General features: G+C 37.6%; 1 protein-coding gene across 4 annotated transcripts in view; it reads right to left on the bottom strand.

The window, feature by feature from the left end:
• Nucleotides 1-21994, bottom strand: part of ZNF106 (zinc finger protein 106) — a 41300-nt gene that overhangs the window by 11778 nt on the left and 7528 nt on the right. For 2 of the 4 annotated variants that reach the window (XM_064424547.1, XM_064424546.1), the window contains exons 2-14: nucleotides 20682-20767; nucleotides 19329-19390; nucleotides 14968-15165; nucleotides 10764-12821; nucleotides 9313-9934; nucleotides 8390-8459; nucleotides 6659-6813; nucleotides 6498-6558; nucleotides 5827-6168; nucleotides 1665-2436; nucleotides 1225-1280; nucleotides 587-732; nucleotides 147-281 (exon numbers count right to left, since the gene is read on the bottom strand). In XM_064424547.1, the coding sequence (XP_064280617.1) occupies nucleotides 147-281; nucleotides 587-732; nucleotides 1225-1280; nucleotides 1665-2436; nucleotides 5827-6168; nucleotides 6498-6558; nucleotides 6659-6813; nucleotides 8390-8459; nucleotides 9313-9934; nucleotides 10764-12821; nucleotides 14968-15165; nucleotides 19329-19390; nucleotides 20682-20735 (4731 nt within the window). In that variant the 5' untranslated portion in view covers nucleotides 20736-20767. Of the gene's footprint in view, nucleotides 1-146; nucleotides 282-586; nucleotides 733-1224; nucleotides 1281-1664; nucleotides 2437-5826; nucleotides 6169-6497; nucleotides 6559-6658; nucleotides 6814-8389; nucleotides 8460-9312; nucleotides 9935-10763; nucleotides 12822-14967; nucleotides 15166-19328; nucleotides 19394-20681; nucleotides 20768-21994 lie in introns of those variants that run through there. The other 2 variants (XM_064424549.1, XM_064424550.1) reach the window with 2 other exon arrangements.

Here is a 21994-nt window from a genome sequence, read left to right as displayed (position 1 = left end):
TTTCCCCTGCTCTGCTCTAAAGAGGTATGAACTGGTGTTCGTGTCCAGATCATATGGGTTTAAAAGATTTTTAAAATTTATATTTGTAAAGAAAGGCTTGCATAAAATGCAGCATATGTAAATAAATCAACACAGAGTTTGAGTACCTTGATATCGTAACAATTGATAGTGTGGTCGCTTGAGCCAGTGTAGAGTGCAGCATTCTTCCCATTTGTCTGAGTGACCAGAAGGCAGTTCACTTTTGAAGTATGTCCTTCAAAGATGGCCACACACTTCCTGCTCTAAAAAGGAAAGCATAGAGTCTGTCAGCATAAAGGCCTATAATAACTCTCCAAATATGCACCTAACAGAACAGGGCAGGACTGCTAAAAAAAATCAGGATATATGTGGCAATCTATCTCCCCTTGTCTCTCTCATAGGCAGAAGGGGTTGGAGAGGTGGAGAAGAGAGGTTTGAAGAAAAGAATAGTATAAAATAAATTAGGGTCTTGAAAAAGTTGCTGCTTCTTTTACTAAACAGTAAGGCATTACAAAAGACAACCTTGTGATTGCAATTAATGTAACATCACTCCCACAACCTTACTTACAACGAGATTGTAGGCACAAACTGTTTTGTCTGCTGAGCAGGTATACAACAAATTCCCAAAAATCTGAATAGCATTCACTGCAGCCACGTGTCCCTCAAAGGTTCCCTCAGTAGGTTCTTCATCCTCACCTGGCTCCGAAGACACTTCTGTAGGACAGAGACATATACTTTTGACTCTGGGAACACAGTCAGGAAAACACACTACTGGGGTTTCTACTGCCAATCAGCAGAACTATTTCATGGGTTCAGCGCCTTTAAGTCAAATTTCATTGTGGATTCCAGCAGGACTGTGAATGTGACAGAGGGCAAAATAAAGTGCTAAAAAGACCTTAATATGACTAAGTTCAGAACTATCTTTAAAATTAAAAATAGATTGTATTATTGTTTGTCCTAGAGCTCTACAGAGACTGTGGAACACTAGTGTTCACGTGGGAGAGGAAGGAGGATGTGGAGGAGTCAAGAAACAAAGCATTCAATGCAAGACGATATGAGTACATGTCACTTCCCACTTTAGTTTTGAGTGCAAGCTTTTATCTTCAGGGCAAAGTTCTCCTATGGAAGCAGGCTGACCAAGACTTAATTCAAAGTCCTGCAAGATACTACATACAAAGCATCGGAAGAAAAGCTTAAAAGATATACCTGAGGAGTTCTTTGATCCTCTTAAGAATGATATGGAAGTCTGTGTCTCAGCCACACTGTAAGACAAAAATAAATAGTAGCAAAATTGGACTTTGCATGTTCATTTTCAGACAAAATACTGGGGTAAGTAATACTCCAAAACACAAGACTCTGCACTTAGCAGAAAATACGCTGTGACAGGTGAGCTCAAAACCAAACAAGGCAGCCCAGTTCTTGTATTAAGTGAAATGAGTAGGTAACAAAGACATTTCCACTTGTTGACCAAAACCAAAAAAGCCAAGTCTATTTTTATTTTCCCTTTTATTCTCTCCTGAAGTCACTAGTGTAAAACTTTGCAAATGGAAAAAAAAAAGAAAAAAAGAAAGAAAAAAAGAGAGGCCTCTTATGAATACTATGTAATATTAATAATTTTACTTTACAGAGGTCTACAATAATCTCACCTTTTCTTTCCATCATTCCTATGATTTACATCAATCTCACTGGTGGAGCTCACTTCATCATACCCAGAACAAGATGCCTCTAGGACTGCTTGATCCACAGAGTTGCATGAATCCCTCTTTGATGGACTGTCTGGTTTCTCATCTCCTGATGCTGATGAACCAACATCAACCACCTCACACTGAGGTGCTGGAACTTCCACTAGTTCCAGAGAAGCATCACTGTCATCCTCATCTTTGTTTCTTGCTGCTTGAGCAGTAACTCCACCCTCCTCTCTTGAAGGAGTAACTTTTTCTCCTTTAGGAACCTTTCCACCCTTGACTTTCCGGACAGGCTTGAAGTCCATCATATCCTGCTCTGTATCGCTGTTGTCCGGCACATGGGCTGCCCTCAGAGTTTTCTTCTTCCTTAACTTTCTCCTCCTTCTATTCCCTTTCTCTGCTGGGACTGCAGCCATTGCCAAGTGTTGCTCAGATGGTTCTGCTGACAATTTGGGAGTTTTATCCGTTGGCATTTCTAGAAGGACCGAATGCTTTGAAAGGGAAGTGCTAGACTGATCCAGTAAAAATCTTTCAGCAGCTGTATCATTTGCTTCTCTCTTGCTGAAAACAGACTCTGAATGAGAAGAAGAGTTCTCAGGAAGCCCAGACTGTCCCTCGTCTGCAGCAGGCTCGGGGACATCTTGATCAGTGCGTTGGAAACAACCTGCCAGCCCTGCTAGGGATATGGTTGCAGTGATAACTGGATACACTGAAGTTTTCTGGTTGGTCTCTTCTAAAAAAAAAGCCGGGTGTTACATTGAATCTGTATAGCAGTAACTATTTATGCAAACTGTCCCTCCCTGTATTTCCTGTTTACACTTAATTGTGCATGTAAGGTACATATTCCTACATGTTGAAAAATGTATGCAGATGTAGATCTGCTATTCAGTCTTTAAAAACATGACTGTGGAATAAAATGTTCATCCGTGTACATAGAAACAAAGGAATGGGGCAAGCTGCTGGCTGGCTATTTGCTATATGCTTTTAAAGTTCTGACAATCTTTGGTGAATCCTACATTGTTGACTTCAGATGCTACCACCCCTCTCTGTGTGCTCCCTTACCAGCTGTCATGACTTCTGTAGAAATTATATTAATCAATGCATGCCAAGTACAAGTCAACTGTTCAGAGACAGTTTGAAAATCTTGTGCTTAACCCATGTGAATTATTACAGCTAATATATACAGTTATTTCTACCAAGTTACTTGGACCTAATTCAAGGTAGACAGTTTTGCACAACCCACTCTGCAGCACTGTACCCTTATCCTGGGAATAGCAGCACTGTAAGCCAGGAGGGTAGGCTTTATTTAGTTACTTTAGTTTAGTTAACTCATCTGTGGTGGACTATGCAATGGCGTCAACACACTCTCCCTCTCATTTAATTGTGACTGAATTAATACGAACAAAATGAGCCAACCTCTCAGCTGAGACAGACTAAGGGCAGCATCTCACAGCTGTTTCCCACACCCTAAAATTCCCCAGTTACACTTGCAATAACTACAATCCAGAACAGGATGTTTCAAGTTCACTGCATTTCTGGGGCGGGATCATGCAATGCAAATGGGAAGTTGGCAGTATTTGAAACACTTCCCTCTTCCAGCCTCTCAGAAGCCAGCAAATTAAACCTACACTAATGCTTGGCCAAAAGCACATTACACATCACAGGACAAATTTGATGCTTTGGAATTACACATCCAACTAGAAACATCTAAAATGAGAATGTCTCTCACCCACACCTTCCTCAGATGGGGAATTCCAAGATAAAACTAGAACTTGCTGACAGCATAGGATATGCTGCATTTAAAGTAAATCAATGGAGAGAAGTTTTTCCCTGGACATGTAACTGCCATGCACAACTGCAAAATCTGATAGAAAAACCTCTTTATGGAAAAAATGAATAATTAGATGAAGTTTGAATGAGTTATTGTGTTGAATTATACTGGGAAGAAGGCATACAAAACCTTAAATTCTGAATATACCTCTAATATCATGTCATGCCACTCATTTCTCACTGGAAAGGGGAAGGAAGTAAGCTGGTCACTTTATAACAGGAAAATAATAGCAACCAGCCACTTAAACTGAAATTTCTAAATCCTAAAGTTACTAGTTCTCAGCACTTGGAGTGCTGTGGCTATTAGAAAAAGAAGTAGGAAACCACCATGGCACTGAAAGAAAACAGAATCACTCAGTACCACAGGTGGGACACACTGCTGGCATTTAGGGGAAAACAAATGCAATCGGCTCCCGCAAAGCAAGGCTGAGCTAACCTCAATGGGAAGCTGAGAAACTAAACATTCAACCCCAAAAAGTAATCAGTCTGCCCCAGAGTGAATTCCTCTTCCTCAAATTACAGATTTTACCTCAAGGCAAATGTTTAGCTCCCCTAAGCATTTAGGGGATCTGAAGGTAAACTCATTTTAAATGTAGCACATACAGAAGTTCATCAATACTAAAACTATGGTAACTTGACAAATGAACATAAAAATAATATTCTTCCTTTTAATACACCAAAATTAAGTTTGTATGAAATGGAAAAATAATGTGATTAGGAGCTTTCTGTAGTAATTGGTTAAGTAACTAATGTAGCTATACACTGAAGGTTCATCTTCATAAGAAAAAAAACCAAAACCTCTTCAACTTCTCTGTTGTGAAGTTTCAAGATTCTGCAAGCAAGATACTTCATGCCACTGCAGCTAGAGATCACAAAATCTTTCCTTAGAGTTGGAAAACTGAGAATAAAAATAACACTGATACAAATAAAGATAAATATTTCACTGATGTTTAAGCATAACAGTATGGCATATGCCAATAAAAACAGGAAAGCAAAGGTAGTGGCGTCCTAAAAGTTGAGTCTTAACACTGCTAACAAACAAAAAAGCTGATTCTTCCCCTGCCCCAAGTTTACTTTAGTGAATACCCCCCAGAACTTCACATTCCTTGTCAAATCCTCCAAAGAGAGATGAAGCAAAACTAAAATACTACATTAATATATTTCAACAGTATGTAATACAGGAAATGCAATTGTGACTAAAAAAACCCCACCACTTACATGCAATTCTACAGTTGAAGCAAACTAAAAAAAAGTTAAAAAAAATCAAATTATTTTAATTAAAGAGGCGTAAACTTCAATTCAGCCAACATTCACCTTGTGCTTGAGAAAAAAAAAATGCTTAGAAAGGTAGACTTATTCCATAGTATTTTATACTTCAGTGGGGGGGGGAATTGTGTTGGTTATCTTTAACTAGGATCAATCTTATGATTTTCTCAAATTATCTAAGTTAAAGGTCTGGGTAAGTGACATTGTTATGGCAGACAACTGTCATTAGTCACCCTGCTTGATTTCACAGGCTCTTAAGAAAGTATGGGATGAGCTTTTAATCTTCACTTTTTACCTTCAGTCACAGTAGCAAACTGCAGAGGAAACTACCAATAGTATCTAAGCTTTTGACCACAGTGCACAAGTTTTCTGGGGTTTAAATTCTCTAAATAAAGAGTTGGCTATTTCAGCTGTAGTCACTAAGATCTCACTTTGCTGAGGCAAGAGCTCTCCCATTAGCAGTTCAATTAATTCAGCAGTTTCTCCTCCAGACAAAAGTAAACTCCTATCTTCATTGCTAGCCCCTGCATGCCCCTCACATGAGTGAACAGTGCCTAACAGCCAATTAGTAGAAGGTGGATTGTTACTTCTAATATTACAAATTATACTCTTCATGCTTATCTAGCAGAGTCCAAAAAGAACACAAAATTATAATCATGTAGCTGTTCATAATTTTTTTAAAAATGCTTTCACACACATCTTTTTACTTTGTAGGCAGACTTTTTGCTACCAGTGCTCATTAAATGGTGCAGAGTGGAAGACAAATATTATAGAGGAGATTGTCACATTTGTAGGGTTGTATCAGTTTTGGGTTTTGTTAGTTAACTAAATTATTCTAAGAGGATGTAGCCTTCAAATTCATGTTTGTTCTATTTTCAAAGCAGAACTAGAAAGTCCTACACAAGTTAATGAGAGTTCACCCCTGCCTGACAGAGCACAGGTTGAGGCACAATTTACATTATTTTTGGAAAAAAATAATTTCTTTATTTTCTTCAAGCTAATTATCTTAAAGCAAAACTACAATTACCATTGGTCTGTTCCACCTCTTCTGTTTGTGGAGGACATGGGGAGCTCTGGAGTACAGAATTCACGTTTAGTTCTGTGCCTTTTGGAGATGCAGGTTCTCGTTTAACTTGTACTGAGGAGTCAGGACTATCAGAAGGTGTACTGCCAGAAGACTGGAATGGTGATGGCACAGTTACAGGAACAGCAGCTCCTCGAGGAGGTACAGAGGAAGGCAAAGTGTCCAAAAGGGGCAGGAGAGAGCCTGAAGGAACTGAGTCAGCTGCCATCTGAGATTTGCTGTTTGGTCTCTCAGTTAGGGCACTGCAGGAAAGTTGCTCTGAGAGTTCAGAAGGTTCATATGCTTCTAATGGCAAAAGAACAGATACATTAATGAAACAAATAAATAAATACTAGAACAAAAGTATTTATACTTTACAATAAAATTTAGCGGTGCCAGGAGCTCATTTCTTGTGGACACAGAGTCAAGGAAGAGAAAACTTTGAAAAAAAGACACCAGAAGGAATATCAAAACTGACAGTTCACACTTGACGATAAAGGCCTCATTTTGCAAGTCTACAATTTTATTGTAGCTTAAATGAGCAGATTCAAATTAAACACAGTTTTAAAAAGATTCTGAGTTCAAAGAATATGAGAATAAGCATTCCACTGTTATAGCTCTGTGGTATCCTGTACCTTGTAGCCCCTGCAAGATCTGGATTCTCTGACTTCTCAGGGTACTCATTTCCATAGTTATCTGCAAAACAGTTGTAGCTTGTATCAGTCCCACTGATTTAACAGGCAGTTCTTCCTGCTGCTAAGTTCTAGTTCAGACAGTTTCCAAAGCCCACTATTACCTGTTGCTTTAACACAAGGAAGCGTTGAACCTCAACATAGGCAGCCCTCAGGGCAGCCCTTGCCTGCAAGAGGCTGCTGTCCACATTCTGCAGGGACTTGCTTAACTCTTCTTCCCTCAGAGAAATAGCCAACAACTGGTCTACCTGAGAACGTTCTGAAAAAGAAACAAAATGTAAGAGTCTAATTGCACTAACAATACATTAAGATACCTTACTTGTGATGTCACAACAAATAGTACCACTTCAGAATGGAAAAATCCCATAAATTAGATCAAGCATTCAAGCATCAATAATTACACAAGCTAAAAAGGAGTACTTATGGACAGGACAAGCCACATCTATATGGAAGAAGGGCAAAGTGAAGTATTCTTTAAGGAATCTCAGCCTTGACTCTAGTAAGTAATTCCATCCCAGCTTTGCCAGCACTGATTTAGTTAAATAAATGAAGTAATTCTCTTCCACAAAGACTTTTTCTTCAAGAACATGTACAAGAAGTACACATACACACCTGCCATTAATGTAATCAAAAAGGCAAAGGCAAATTTAAGCTAAACAACATTTAAATTATTCAGTGAATGCAAAAGCCAAGGAAAAGCTGTTTAGGAGAAAAGGAACCCAATGATTAATAAAAGAGTTTACTACTCAAGATGATTTGGAGCCATGAGACTGGTGTTTGCCATCTCTTGAGAAAGTCTCTGACCACTTAGTATGTTTCTTACCACCATCAGTAAACGATCCTCCAATACCTCCTAGAGACTTCTGGCATTACAGATATTGTCCAAACAAATTTCCATTTGGGCATTGCTTAATTGCACTCAAGTTATAGTTTCCTTTAGCAAATTTACTACAACAACAATAATGTTAAAACAAAGTAACAGGAAATTTTCCTAAGCAGAACGTGTTACTAGTCTCTACAACAGACACTGGCCATTGAAGAAAGAGGCTGATAAAACCCCACAGAAGAGTTATATTATTGCCCGACATTACAAACAATTCTTAATATCAATAAATAATGAAAAAAAAAGATAAATGGCACATTTGAAAGCCATCTTTGGAGCCCAAAGCTCCTAGCAACAGTTTAGTTAAAAAAGAAAAAATTCTGCCTAAAACAAGATGGTTGGATGATTCATTTTGAGACATGGTGATGAGGATGTTTTAAGCATGTTTGAGAAAGACCTGTCTAATGCCAGGATAAGAGTTTTCTTTGGTCAGGAGCAGGAAGGAGAGAGGCATTCCACACTCATTTCCACTAAGGACATTAAAAAAGTAAGAAGTATTGTCAGAGATGTCAGAAACAGAACAGAGACCAAACTAAGCAGAGTACTATTTTTCTGGTGACACCACCCAGAATTAGAAAGGGAAGCTGCATGGGGAATGAGAAGGACGTTAACTGGGGACTTTTCCCTTAAGAACTTCCATCCAAAGAGGCAACAAACCTCACTACCCTGTAGAGGGGGAAAGCAAAGGTCCCATCTGTACAATCAGGAATATGAACTGCTGGCAGAAAGAATGCACATACCCTTCTCTTAGAAATAACTTATGACAAATTAAGATAAAGGCCTTCAGAGAAGAATGTGTTGCAGATTTGTGAGCAGTCTACACTACAAACTCCAGTAAAAGCCCAAGAAACAGCATAGTAACACTAAGGAACTACTACTTCAGCCAAGTCAAAATACTACTGGGTGTTTATAGCCTCTACACCACATGCACACATGTATGATATTCACTCACCTTTTTTACCTTTGATTTTTCTTCTTTTATTGTTTCTTTCTAGACTAGGGATTTCAGGAGAAGATCCCTCCTGCAAGTAAAATCATCTATTAAAAAGTAACAAGAATAATTTTGCCTAAATAAAGAACCCGAACATCCATCATCTTTTCAATCATTATTGTAGGCACAGAGAAGAATCCATAATTTGTTTGCACATTCTTGTATAACTCATCATTTGCTCTGCTCTTAAAAGAGGGAGGACAACAGTGTGCCATGTTTTCACCTCAACTAAGAAGAAATTTTAAATAAGCCAACAGACTTCTTGCTCAGATATTTAAGATTGCACTTGAATCAGTTTCTGCTCTACAGTTTTAGTTGAAGGTGTAGAGGATTAAACAGCGAGGAATTAAAATTATTGCTTTCTGCAAAACCATTTTGTGAAATTGATCAACAAGATTTTTTTGAACTTTTGGGTAAGTCTAAGACCAGACTCTGAATTCAGATTTAAGAATATAATTTTAGGTGCATAATTTTTAAAAATCTTTTTATTTCCTTTCTTACCCAGAAACATCTATGGAAAACAAATTTCTACTACAGCCTACCTTCCATTTAAATTGTGTTGTGAAACACCAAAATACTTGCTACAAAACCTAGTACTTCCACAGAAATATTGTAACAGCTTTTGTTTATCAACATAGTATGCCAGGTACGAAATCAAATAAAGAGCATTCCTACTAAATACAAAAAACTATCAAAAGTACTGCACTATGAAAACAGAAATTTAAAGAAAATTAAGTCAAACAAAAAATGAACTTGATGTTATTAATGAATAAGACTATCAGATGGGGAAAGTCCTCCCGGCACAGTTTTTCCAAAGCTGAATGACCACTGACAGAGAAAGAACCTTGTCAGCACATCAAAGCTGGACAGAATTGCACACTTACTCCAGTTGCTCTTCGCTTCTTTCCAATTCCTTGGCTCTCATTCTGTTCAGTACCAGATGTGCAGCTACTGTCTGTAGCTGCATCTATGTTATTAGACACTGCAAAAAGTGAAGCACTATTTGAAGCTGGACGATTTTCTTCTGACATCTCTAATACATTTTGTTTTTCAAGAAGAGGCGTTCTCTTCTCTGGGCTCTCCTGGTCTTGTTCCGTGTGGGCTGTGATCTCAGAGGTGGCCTGTAGGCTTTGACTTCTTGTGCTAGCCTCAGTTCTTTCAGACATAAAAGGTGACAAAGCAAGAGATGGTGTCCCCTCTTTCTGATCAGCCTCATTGTTTGTGCTTGTCTCATATGCAGATGTTAAATGATGTGGGTGGCTGGCTGCAATTACTTGCCTTTGCCCACTTTCTTTAATTTTGGCTTGTTCACTGAAGAAGCTATAAGCAGAAGGATTTCTGTCTGCTATGACACTGCTTTCCGAAAAGCTACGTTTTCTGGCTGAGCCAGACACTAAGGAAATCCCTTCCCACTGGAATCCTTCCAGAGCAGTCGGATCAGATTCTTCATTGAGTTCTAGACCCTCTTGCTCATTTTGAACAAGAGGCACCATTTCTATGCCAAACCTTTAATGAGATAAAAAGAGAAATAAACAAACAAGTTACAAGCCTGCTACACATAAAGAAAAGCCTCCCCCTTCCCCAAATGTACATTACTGCTTTAAGCAGTAGGTTTAATCCCATTACATGGGTATTCTGTGCTTTCTACCTCATCTGGCAATGAAACACCTCCTGTGTATCACATAATCACAAAGTGTCTAAGAACTGGCAGCATGATTTTCAAGTCAGAAATCATGTTATTATAAATTATTCCCAAGCAAGGTCGGAATAATCAAATGCAACATTTGTTCAAGACACTTCAAATTTTTCAGGTTTAAAACAAGTTTCAAAAATGCAGTATTATGTAATTGCTTCCTTAAATACAAAAGCAAACTGTGTACCAGAATAAAAGATTAACAAATGAAAAGTGAGCATTTACACTGCTTGCAGCACAGTCCTAAAAAAATCAGGAAATAGGCAACCGTCATAGCATTGTTCCCATCCTGATTGCATTTTTACATTCTTCCATTACTAGAACTTCAAAAGAAACTACACTGTTACCATCCACATTCAGATATTAAAGCAACCATTATGAACGGATCAGAATCTTTTCTGAGCAGCTACTTTTACTTATCTATGGACAGATATTCATTCACAGCATCAATCAATAAAAACTCTGCATTATTTGCAAAAAATCTGCACCATTTTAAAAAGCTCTGCAAAAGATCATGGCACAGCAAGCTTCATTATGAACTCTCAGTTTAAGGATTTTGGAGTTCATTTCAGATATACGACGAAACAACCCGCCTCCCTCAGCACGCCCTGAGAGACATGGTTAGATCTGAAAGGTACCAACCTTGGTAAACCTTTGCCAAGTTCCTGTTTCTTCTTTGTTACCTGCTGGATGACCTGATCCCAGTTAACATTTCTCCGGGAAGCACTAAGAATCTGCCTGAGGGTAGGTTTAAGCCCTGACTCCTTCTCTGTCTCACTTCTCCGAAGGCAATTCACATTCCGAATGCGACGTGCGTTATTGAGATTGGGCTCTGGGAGATGTGTCCCGACTTTGCTCTTCAGACTGATATGCCGTGTCAGGTCTCTTTGCAGAGAAGCAGGCAGGCCAAATTTGCTTAAATCTTGAAGAAGGAGGCCTACTGGCTGGCTTCCTCCTTTTTGAAGCTCATTATCTGAAGGATTTTCAAAACTTTCCATTTCAAATTGATCACGTGACTTGACACACTCTTCATTCCCTTCCCTGTCCTGTGAAGTTTTCAAATCCACGTGCAAATGGTCTTGACTGCTTGATGAAGAAACTGTGGGTTCTATCTGAAATGTAAAATTTTTCAGCTCAGCAGAAACAATACTTGAAGCAGATGGCTTTTTATCATCTTCCTTTTCAGAGGTTTTATCTTCAGGAGTGTCACAGGGTAAAGAAGAATCCAACTTTTCAAATTTTGCTTCTGACTTCTCACTTCCCATTAAATCATCTAACGAATCTAGTCTGAGCTCCTTCTTTGGCAATTCTTTCCCAGCTTCTTCCCTATTCTGGTCACTTGTATCTTTGCAAGAGCTTAAGGGAGCATTTTGCAAGGAATGGTTGGACTGAACACCTTTGGGATTTTGTTCAGCTTCACTTAAGTTATTAATAGGCTCTCCAAGATTGCTATCAAGCACATCTTTGTTGTCTTGTAAGTTACCAATACAAGCACCATGCAGTTTTGATGAGTAAGAGAAGAAACTGTTTGCTGCCAAGTTCACTGCATTCAAATGATTCTGGTCTTCACAAGTTGAGGATAACAGAAGCCTGACATTTTTTAAGAGACTGTTCGTGTCTTGCTTTACAAAGGATAATTTCATACCTGTGATATCCAGAAGAGGGGATTTCAGTGACGGCATCCTATTACTTCTGTCATCATCTCTGTCAGGCTTTTCAGCACTGGAAGAGTCTTTCATAACCTTGCAAGAATCAAGGTGATCTAAGGTTCCATTAGAAGGGGAAGATGCTTCATGGTTTTTAATTTCTGAAAGGCTAACATTGCCTTCACAAGTTTTTCCTTTCATTAATGAATCAGTAAGAGGTGTAAGTACAGAACCCATTTTATCGGAAGTATTTGAAACATTATCTTCAGGCCATGGTTGCTGCTCTGTAGTTTTCTGGGATGGGTAGGGAGTCCAGCGATATGTTTTATCTCTGGAAGGACTGACACTTTTTCCACTGGCTCTTGAAATTTTGCTTTCCAGTTGTTTCAATGTATTAAATTCCAACACCCCCTCAGCAGCAAGCTCATCACTAGTAAAATCCAGACAGTCACCCCTATTTCTACGATTTCTATATGGCAGAACATTGCCTTTCTCTGGCCGCTGCCATGGACACCTTTCCTGACTGTATATACTTGGCTCTGGTGAATATGAATCTCCTGAGCTTCCAAAATTCCAGCCATTTGCACCATGAGGACTTGGTTTCCAGTTTCCTCCATAACTCTTAGAATTCCAGCTAGAAAAATGACCCATTTCTTCTGAGTGCCAAGTAGAATTTCTTCCCCTGGCACCATGATGCCAATTTGATGCTCCTCCTCTCCGCCCACTTTGATGCCAAACATTTCCACAATTCCCACAGTTATGTCGTTTTGAAGGGTTTCCTGAAACATTCTCATGCCACCCAGAGCGCCCCCTTGCACCACCTGAATGTCTGTTTATATTAAGGTTCCTCTGAGAGTGTGAAAATTTGCCTTGTCTAGGACTAACATAATCATCATTTTCCCATTTCCAGTCCCTTTGTGATGCATTATGATGATGCCACGACGACTGATCAAAAGCTTCTCTTTCTTTGTAAGCAGCTCTCTCTTCTCGCCTTCTCTGTGATCTTCTATCATCACATTCTAATTCTTGGTTTGCACAACTTGGTTCAGTTTGCCTACAAAAGAATTGAGGAAAGTCTAAATTCTGAAACTATTCTGTTGAAATCCAACAGTCCATAAGCTTAATGAATTTTATTTGCACCGGGAAGAAAATATTTTTAAAAATTATTTATTATTAAAAGAAACAGATACTTTTCAGCAGCTTTGCTTTTCGAGCTTCAGTAATGTTTGACTTTCAAAACTAACACTCTACCTTTACTTAAACGTGATAATTTCAAAATTTATCTCAAATGATTTGGTGCAGGGACAGTTCAATAGACTGATTCTCAAATACTTTTCTCTAACTTGAAAGATAATATTACTTTATATTTACCATTGGATTAACAAGAAACAAATGAAAATAAAGCTTCCATATGTTGTAGAATCTTTGGATCTATCTTAGTAGATAGAAAACTCAATAGTGAGATAATTATTTTTTCTGAAGACTATTCTGCTGGTGTAACTAGAGTGAACTGACAGAAAACAGAGGAAAGTTAGGCTGAAAACATCATTAGTATCCTTACTGGAGGGACCTACTGACATGATGGCTCCATTTATAAAGGTTAGTCAAAACACAGATGTAAAACATACACATCAGATAAAGCAATTTGTCTTCTTTTAATCAAGAGACTGGAACAGCGCACAGCATGCAATCCTGAGTCTGTATGAGCCTTCCAGCAGCACTATCGACTGCCCTTTGGATAGCACTTGTGCTTGGCAACGTACCACAAACACGTGGCAAACTATCACATGTACATTTAAAGATAAATGCTCCCTTAACAGCTACTGCTATTCCCAGGGTCAGCAGTCTAAACATTCTAAATATTTATCCTACCAAATGTGGAGTTTTCATTAAAAGTTTTCTCCAGGAACTGATCACAGAAATACATCCATTCTAGATCCTTGGACAAGAAAGACAGTAAAGTTTCACACTACTACTCAAAAACAATTGATTTGAGTAAACTGAAAATCTATATTGTATCACCCTTTATATTGTTGATACATTCCAGTTCTGCTAAAAGATTCACTAATAACTACTCTCTAACGGAAAACAGTCTACTGAGCAAAATAATCTGAGTTCTAAGACAAGAATTCAAAAAAGCAATATCTAAGTGATACAGTAATTTCTAAGAGCCATCTCAACTAGATTACGATCTAATGGAAATAATTTTGCCGAATGAGTAACTTAATCCCTGTACCTTCTGGCTTTCCCCTTCTCCAAACCAGCACCCAGCAGACAGAGATTTTCTACAGTTTTAGTTGCCTCAGAACAACACTGCACTGACAGTATTACTCCTTTTCCACAAAACAAAAAGGAAGAGTGATATTTTTGCTACCTAGCATTAACTAATCTGAAAACATCACCATTGTGCAGTGCAGGGACACATTAGTACAACAGAGTGATGCCAAAATCAAACAGTCGCCACAGATTTCAACATCTGGAAACATTAAATCAAATTTCTAGCCACAGAACGCAAGAGCTTCTTTTAAAAATTATGTGCCCCTTTAGTACCATCACCATGCCACAAATCTATTCAAATAATATATTCCCAACTGGAACATCACACAAGCAATGCACATGTGCAATTTTCACGTAAAATAAAAGATAATACTTATTACTTTCTGCAGCCTTCTATTTCATAGTGAGCCACTGGAACTACGCTTAGCTAATAGTAAGCAGCAAGATACAACAAGTAAGAAATTTCATTCAAGGACTAGGGGATTTCAGTGTGACATTTGCAGAATAATCCAATTCATTTTATAAAAAAAACATGTACAGCAGAGGTTTCCTAAAGGCCAGGTTCCTACAGACAACCTCCATCATAAACAATATTAGCACTACTGTCCATTTATTAAGCCTGAAGTTAAAAAGGTATCAAATATTAAAATAAAAACATTAGGGTTCTCAAAACTCAAGACTGTTTTTACCCATAATGGAGAATTATTCTATTTCCATACTAGCAGTAGAGGAACAGGACAAGAACATTCAGCAGAGTCACATTTACATGTTGAAACTATGATATCCACACAGGTCTCTTGGACTGCTCTCACAAGTACACTGGCTAAAGGCAGTTTACATTTTGTGAGCACCTAAGCCTTGGAAGTGCATCCTCATTGTGTTAAAAGCAATTCTATGATCTAAGCGGAGAAAGGAAAACTCACCGGTTCCGTTCCTTCTTTTGCTTGATTAGTTGAATGAGTTCTTTGTCAAGGTCTTCTTCTTCTGCCTCTTCTTTCTCTTCGTCTTTTCTGTCATGAGCATTAACATTGTCTTTGTGCAGCTGACTGGAGATGTGCTTGGCATATGCTGACAAACCCACCAGCGTCACCCTGCACACCCGGCATTCATGGTTGCTATCCCTAGGAAGAGAGGCAGAGGGTGGACTTTCAACTCTGCCAACTGGCATGGCAGGTAGCTCGGGTCTTACTTTGTTTCCTCTGAATGTGTCTGAGTTCAAGGCAACTAGGCTTTGCTCAGTATATTTATTTGAATGCTCTGGCTTTCTCTTTCAAGGTTTCGTTTTTTGATGGTCAGTTTTTACAAGATTTTTTTCCAACAATCAAGAGGTAAAAGACTTGGTAATAAAGCTACATTAAGTGGAAGGAGGAATTCTTCTTGAATTGTTGTACTCAAAATCTATTCAGAGGAAACATAGTGAGCGAGGAGGCAGAATGAAAGGCTTCCAGAGCTAGCAGGAGCTCTGAAACCCATCCATGCTGCCAGCTGCACTGGGGAAGCCTGGTGACAGCTTCTACATTTAATCCTCGCCTTGAGCCTTCCCCCAGTGAAATTTAGAAAAGGGAGGAGGCAGTACATGGATACAGCCAATCCTGATACAACATAACCTAAACCGGGACAGCTGAGACTGCTGCCTGGAATCCAAAGACTCCACAGCACAGTGAGTGATGGAAGGGTATCTTCAGTTCACTGTACTTTATTTGGTTCAAGCGTGCATGAGGTCTGCTTTCTACTTTAGAGGACTTATCTCAAAAAATATAGAAATAATTTCAGCTGGAGAAAGTTGACAGCTGTATTAGACAAATGGCTTTACTCATATTACTGGATTAAGACTAGAAGACTTGAACTTTTTTTTTCTTTTTAAGAAATTCAGATTTCTAAAACCACAACATTTGTTCTTCTGACAAAGCCTTCCAATAATTCAGTGTTAAAGAAGTACACTATTAACTTCCTAAAAAAGGAAAATATGTTCACCAGATTAAAAATAAAACCACACAGAAAAAAAATTAATTAGAGCATAGTCCACTGCAAATAACTCAGCAGGACCAAGACAGAATTTACTGACTGTGTCCACAGTGCTTCTTTCAATTCTGCCAGTTAATTCATAAAAGCAGATATGTATGTCTCCATGGAGTACTTGACACAAAGGTCTTAGAACAGAAGCATCATAATACAACACACAGTTCATTACTAGGTATCAAGAAAATGGGATCCATAAAAGAAGAAGACAAACATTAATCCTTGTTTTTTTAGTGAACAGTTAAAAAAAACAGAGAGAAAGATCAAAATATGTACATTCACTCAAGTTATTAAGGCAACATCCTCATCAGAGTGGTTTATCAAGTGTCAGCAGCTATGTTTTATGTATCCTGGATATCAGTGGTTTTCCCTACTAACATACTTAAGATCTTAAATCAATGCAGTCATTCAGACACACCTAGAGACGGCTTTATTTTCAACAGCCTAAGTATTAAAAATCAGAATTTTTTTGTTTAATGGTTCTGTATGTTACAGCCTAATTAATTTCAGATTAAACATTAAGATAAATTTATTATGTCAGTAGCTTCAAAATTTAGCCTGTATTTTTGAGAACTAAGTGTACTTCATTTCATACACTTCACACTCGCTAATAAAATATTCAAAGCCCACATTCTATATATTGTACTTTGGGCAATCTTATTAATGCAATTAAGGTAAGCAAACCAGTATTTACTAATGTCATTGGAAGAATCCTCTTCACACTCATAAATGGCACAGCTGTGCATAGCTAATAAGACTTATTTTTAACTTAGGTCATCACACAAGGCAAACTGCAAATAGAAAGTTGGTTTCTCACAGAAAAATATGTTCTTTTTACATAATGATCCACTTCACTCATAAGGATTCTCAATGAGGAGCACACCCCAGTGGTTCCAATATGGTAGTACTTAGGTTTTAAAGAACAGTCCACATCCTAAGACCTATGTTTCTATTATTTCATAAAACTTTTACCATCCTCATTTATAGACTGACTAACTAAATGCAAAGTTTCATTTATTTTGGACAAAGCCAGTGAGTTAACAGCTGGACTGAGGACAAAGAACTTGTTTCTACCACTTCTAACTTGCAAGTTACTAATTACAAAGCTGTGGTTCTTGTACCAACTGACAGTCTGAAAAGACAAGACTTCTTTGATCTGCTGTTAATCTATAGGAGCCTAAAAAACCCACAACACTTCTTTTTCTTTATGAGCAACTGCTTTAATTGAAGATAAACTGGCCAGGAGTTCAGATAGCTACACTTAGGGGAATTTAGATTTCCTTCAGTTCTATATTTTTCCTATACCCATTAATGCCATCCAGAACTAGCACAGTCCATGGCACACACTGATCCTGTCTACACATTCCCCTGCCATACAGGAACACTACACAATCTTAGTTGTTAAACAAGGCAGCCAAAAGAAGTTTGAGGTAAACACAACAAAAGAATTCTCAGTATGAAAGCATCCAAGAGCTTTATTTACTGCATGTGTACTTCAGACTGTAGACTCAATGTCCCATGTAACAAGAGCACTATTTCACTTTCAACTAAAAACAAGCAAAACCCAAATATGCCACAGTTTTGTACTTGGCATCCAATTCTCCTTATACACCACACAGAATAAGACTCCAAGGAAAGGAGAAGAGTCTTAAAACATCTCAAAAATTATTCTAGCCCTTGAGATTACTAAGCTAACTTTAAAATGAAAAAGTATAAATCGATGTGTGCATTTCCTTCACCTCTTCCATACAGAAAGCCTGAAAAGCGACATCTAGTTGGATACTAAATTTCAAGGTAACAAAATGTTGATACTCCCCATACTTTAATAGTAGTATCATCTGTTACACAGTTCAGCCACACTCATGAGGCTGCTGCTTGTGCAACACATTTTCTTCTTGAAGTATATCACATTTTCTTCTTGAAGTATATGGCTGTAAAAGACTCCTAAAAAACTTCTAATTAAATTTAAATGGAAGAAGAAGGGGCACAAGAGAGAGAATAAGGCTGCTGTTGCACAGCAAAAAATTAAGTTCATTATTTGGAGAACAAGCATCTTCCATGCATTCTTCTGAAAGAGTAATGAAAACAGATAATTACATTAGCAATAAAAAGTGTAATAATGATGAAAGAAATTTAACTTAACATCAGTCCTATGGAAATGGATAATGAAAAATTGTCCAGTCATTTGCAAGCCACTGCAGACACAATATCTTCTGGAAATTAGTGTTACACAGCCATACTTAAACTAAAAACAAAATAAAAAAAATTTAGAAAGCCATAAATAAGATGTCAAAATAAGTGAAATTTCAGAATCAGTCAGAAGAAGACAGTCCAGAACAGAAGTGCTCCACAAGTTAGCTGACCAGAAGACAAAAGTCAGTTTCTAGGGCAGAGAGCATTCTGGTTTGTTTCCCCTGGGTATGAGATAGATGTCTTGACAAAATGAATCCCCCACACCTCAAAGAGCAGAAAGACGATTACTTTTTGTTCTTTAAAAGGCATTTAAAACAGATTAGTCATTTGTTAAATGACAAATGACTCGCTTGCAGCGAGTTTCTGCTGCAAGATAATTAAAAATTAATTTCTAGATCAAATACTCAAGTGTTTGACAGTATCTGATCTCTGTGGATGCCTCAAAATCCATACACCTGAAATCACTTTAAAATGTACTTTGGATGCAAACTAACTCCCTATTATTAGGATCATATTTGAATATGCCTTAACTCTCCCCTTCTACTTTCCAAATGTTTCAAATAAAACAATGAAACCTTAAAGGAAACACCATCCAGCATGGTTAGGTCTCCTAATCAAGGAACTGGACCATAGTGGCCAATGACAACCATGCAAGCAGATATTCTCACAGTGTTTGAAAAGATCAACATTTGGTTTTACATAATGAAAACTTACAAAAAACCAAAAAATTTTTCAAAATAAAAATACCACTGTTCCTAATTCTGACAAAGGCAGAAATCCACTGCTTGCAAAAGAAACCCCACAGACATGAAACTGCCAAGAATGAAGTAACTTTATTTCACTGCAGACAAAGCAATGCAGGTGAGCTTTCTTCCACGTCATTGTTTGCCTCCCGAGTTTCTGACATCACGAGAACACATTCATTGCCAGCTGTATAACAAGGCACGCTACTGAAGTGAGACATAAAAATAAATTGTGCAATTCAGCTTGTATGGGAAATAGGTCAAGAGTTCCTCCAGAAAGTGACATACAAAATGGCATAGGGAAGAATGATGCAAGATTGTTCTCATACCTTCCCTTCAGGTTTTCCAGTTCTCTGTGGTGAAGCATGCTTCTCTTGTGTTCTTCCATCTCCTTCAACATGCAGAAAAAAAAAAAATTGGTTAAAACAAAAAAAAATATGTTGTATTGTGTCTGAAAAGCTCATTTGAGTGAATTCTCCTGCCTTGCAGAAGGGTGTACTCTACTCCTGCAGGGCTGTAGCAGTTGCCATTCCTGTTTCTGTGACTATGAAAGCACAAGCAGGCACACCTGCAGGAAGTTATGTTACCTTTCCCAACAATAACACACGTGAGTCATTAAAACTCAACACAATGGTAGCAGAATTTCAGGAGAAAGTCAAATAACAGTCTATGTAGGAAAGTTTATTAGACTGATTTTTGACAAATCACTGTTGAAAATAATTTTAATTAAAAGTCTCAATAACACCACTCTTCAGAGTCACAGTACTTACAACAGCTTCCCTGTGCAATCTAAGCAGTTTCTCTGCATTTGTATTGTAAGACAACTGTAAATTCTTCATCATATACTATTTTACTTGGCTAGACACTTCAGTAACTGAGATGTACATGTCAGTTTGTTGTTTACAGCAACCCTGATCCATGAACTGCAGTACTGCTGTAATTATTTACTATTGAAAGGGAGCTGCCAGAAAAGAAAGAACATCCATAATTCAGCAAAAGGAAGCAGTCCAGATGATCTAAGTTTCCTTTGGTGTTTGACCCAAAGTGTTTGGAAATCTTCAAAGACCAGATAATAATCACTATCCTCTTTAGCCCTTGAAATCCTATCTGCAAAGGGAAAGGAACATCCTCAACCTTGACGAGTTGTGAATTAAAACTTTGGCATCTGCCACATCTCCACAAGCCATGTGGCTAAAAAATACGTGAAGGTCCATTAAGAAACTCTCAGTTTCAATGCAGACTTTGCATAAATACACAACACACAGAAGGACACCAAACTGACACATTAATGAATACACATGCTGTGTTACACAAATCCATTTGGTTCTTCCATATGGAAACACAGACCTTCCAAAGGACTCCAAAAAATCATGTATTACAGTATTCTTCCCATATCACAATTTACAGCCAAATAAGTCTGAGCGGTTTTCACTTTAGTATGCTTACAAAATAATGTAAAAAAACCTCAAAGACTTCATTATTTTTAACATTCAGCATCAAGCCTAGCGCACAGCTCACTTCAAGAGAGATACTCCAAAGCACATACAAATGTATTCTTTGATTTGAGACAGACTTAGGGCAATATATTCCTGGTAAAGAGAAATTGCACTTTGCACAATTTTAAAATTCATTCACATTTCATATTAATATCTACTGATACATGTCAAGCATTAACTATTTACCTTTTTTGAGTTGTACACAATGTGACATAATGCACACTTTCGTTGCTGAACCATGCTTATTACTCTGGAAATATCTTATCCCATACCTGCAAATAAAAACAATTTAAAAATAACCAACATTCAGGATTATTTGTTTCATTAATCTATTTTACTAAATAAAGTAAGCAAAGTTACTGTTCATGAAAACTGTTGTACTGAGCTTAAGAGAATACGTGCCTCTCATGCACAGTTGATACTCTTCAAAAAAAGATAAGGTAGTTTGAACAGTCATCTAAAACATCTATAATAAAAAGTAGTTTTCCCCTTCTCTCATTTTGTTTCTTGTCATCCAAGACATGGTACTCATTCAACAGTCAGAGATCTGTAGGAATCCTCTTAGCTACTCAAATCAGATTAACAAAACACTTTTCAACTAGGATGACAACAGGGAGAAAAGGAATTAGGAAAACCAAGAAGGACAAACTCAGATCTTTATTTTAGTACAAAGGGCCACTCAAGGAAGATATTTAAGGCCCTAGGAAAATGAAACAGATGCCATTTATGATATCAAAGACCACTAGTCTTCAAGTTTTATTGATCCATTTACTCACCATAAAATAAAACCTGAAGTAATTTGAATTCAGTATTTTTCTCACTAGCCTCTGCAAGAAGTGCACATATCCATGTACTTAAATACTCAATTTAGACAACATTTTAACACTAATCTACTGAAGACTTGCATATATGCAAAAAAAGCAGCAGCAGGTCAAATAAAATGTCATATGTATTTTATCATAATGTTTACTCATAAGGAATGCAATGAAATTAAGAGTCATGGTTATAATGCTAAAACAGGTATGTCTGTTTAAGTAATAGGGTACAATCTTTGCACTTTTCTTTCTCTTAAAATACACTAAAATGCATAATGATTGAGCATTATTGTAATTTTTTATTGATTTGGCAGAGGCAGTTCTTCACCCTAAACTGGAAACAAATGTATTTTTCCAGCATTTTTGTATCTGCACAGAAAACTACAAATCCTTTCAAGTTTTGCTATCTTACATTAGGCAACTTCAAAGCTAACTTAGCTAACAGCATCAAACTTAACCTGCAAGAGTCTTCTTCAAGAAGTCTTCTTCACAACTGACCCTATAAATTCAATTCTAGTTATTCAACATCAACCTTCTTCATCAGCAGCATCAAAATCTCCAAATGTGGTACTCGCTAAAAGCTGTGAGCAAAGGGCAGGAACAGGTTTTTACCAAATCCAGATTACCTAGAGTTAAAGCAGCTCTGATATTCAGTTGATCTGTCCAATTGTAAACAAAAATCAG

Source organism: Passer domesticus, chromosome 6 (genome assembly GCF_036417665.1).
Source record: "Passer domesticus isolate bPasDom1 chromosome 6, bPasDom1.hap1, whole genome shotgun sequence".
In the NCBI taxonomy this organism is placed as follows: Eukaryota; Metazoa; Chordata; class Aves; order Passeriformes; family Passeridae; genus Passer; species Passer domesticus.
Note: the sequence above shows the minus strand (reverse complement) of the source record. Positions and strands in the feature narration are given on the sequence as shown.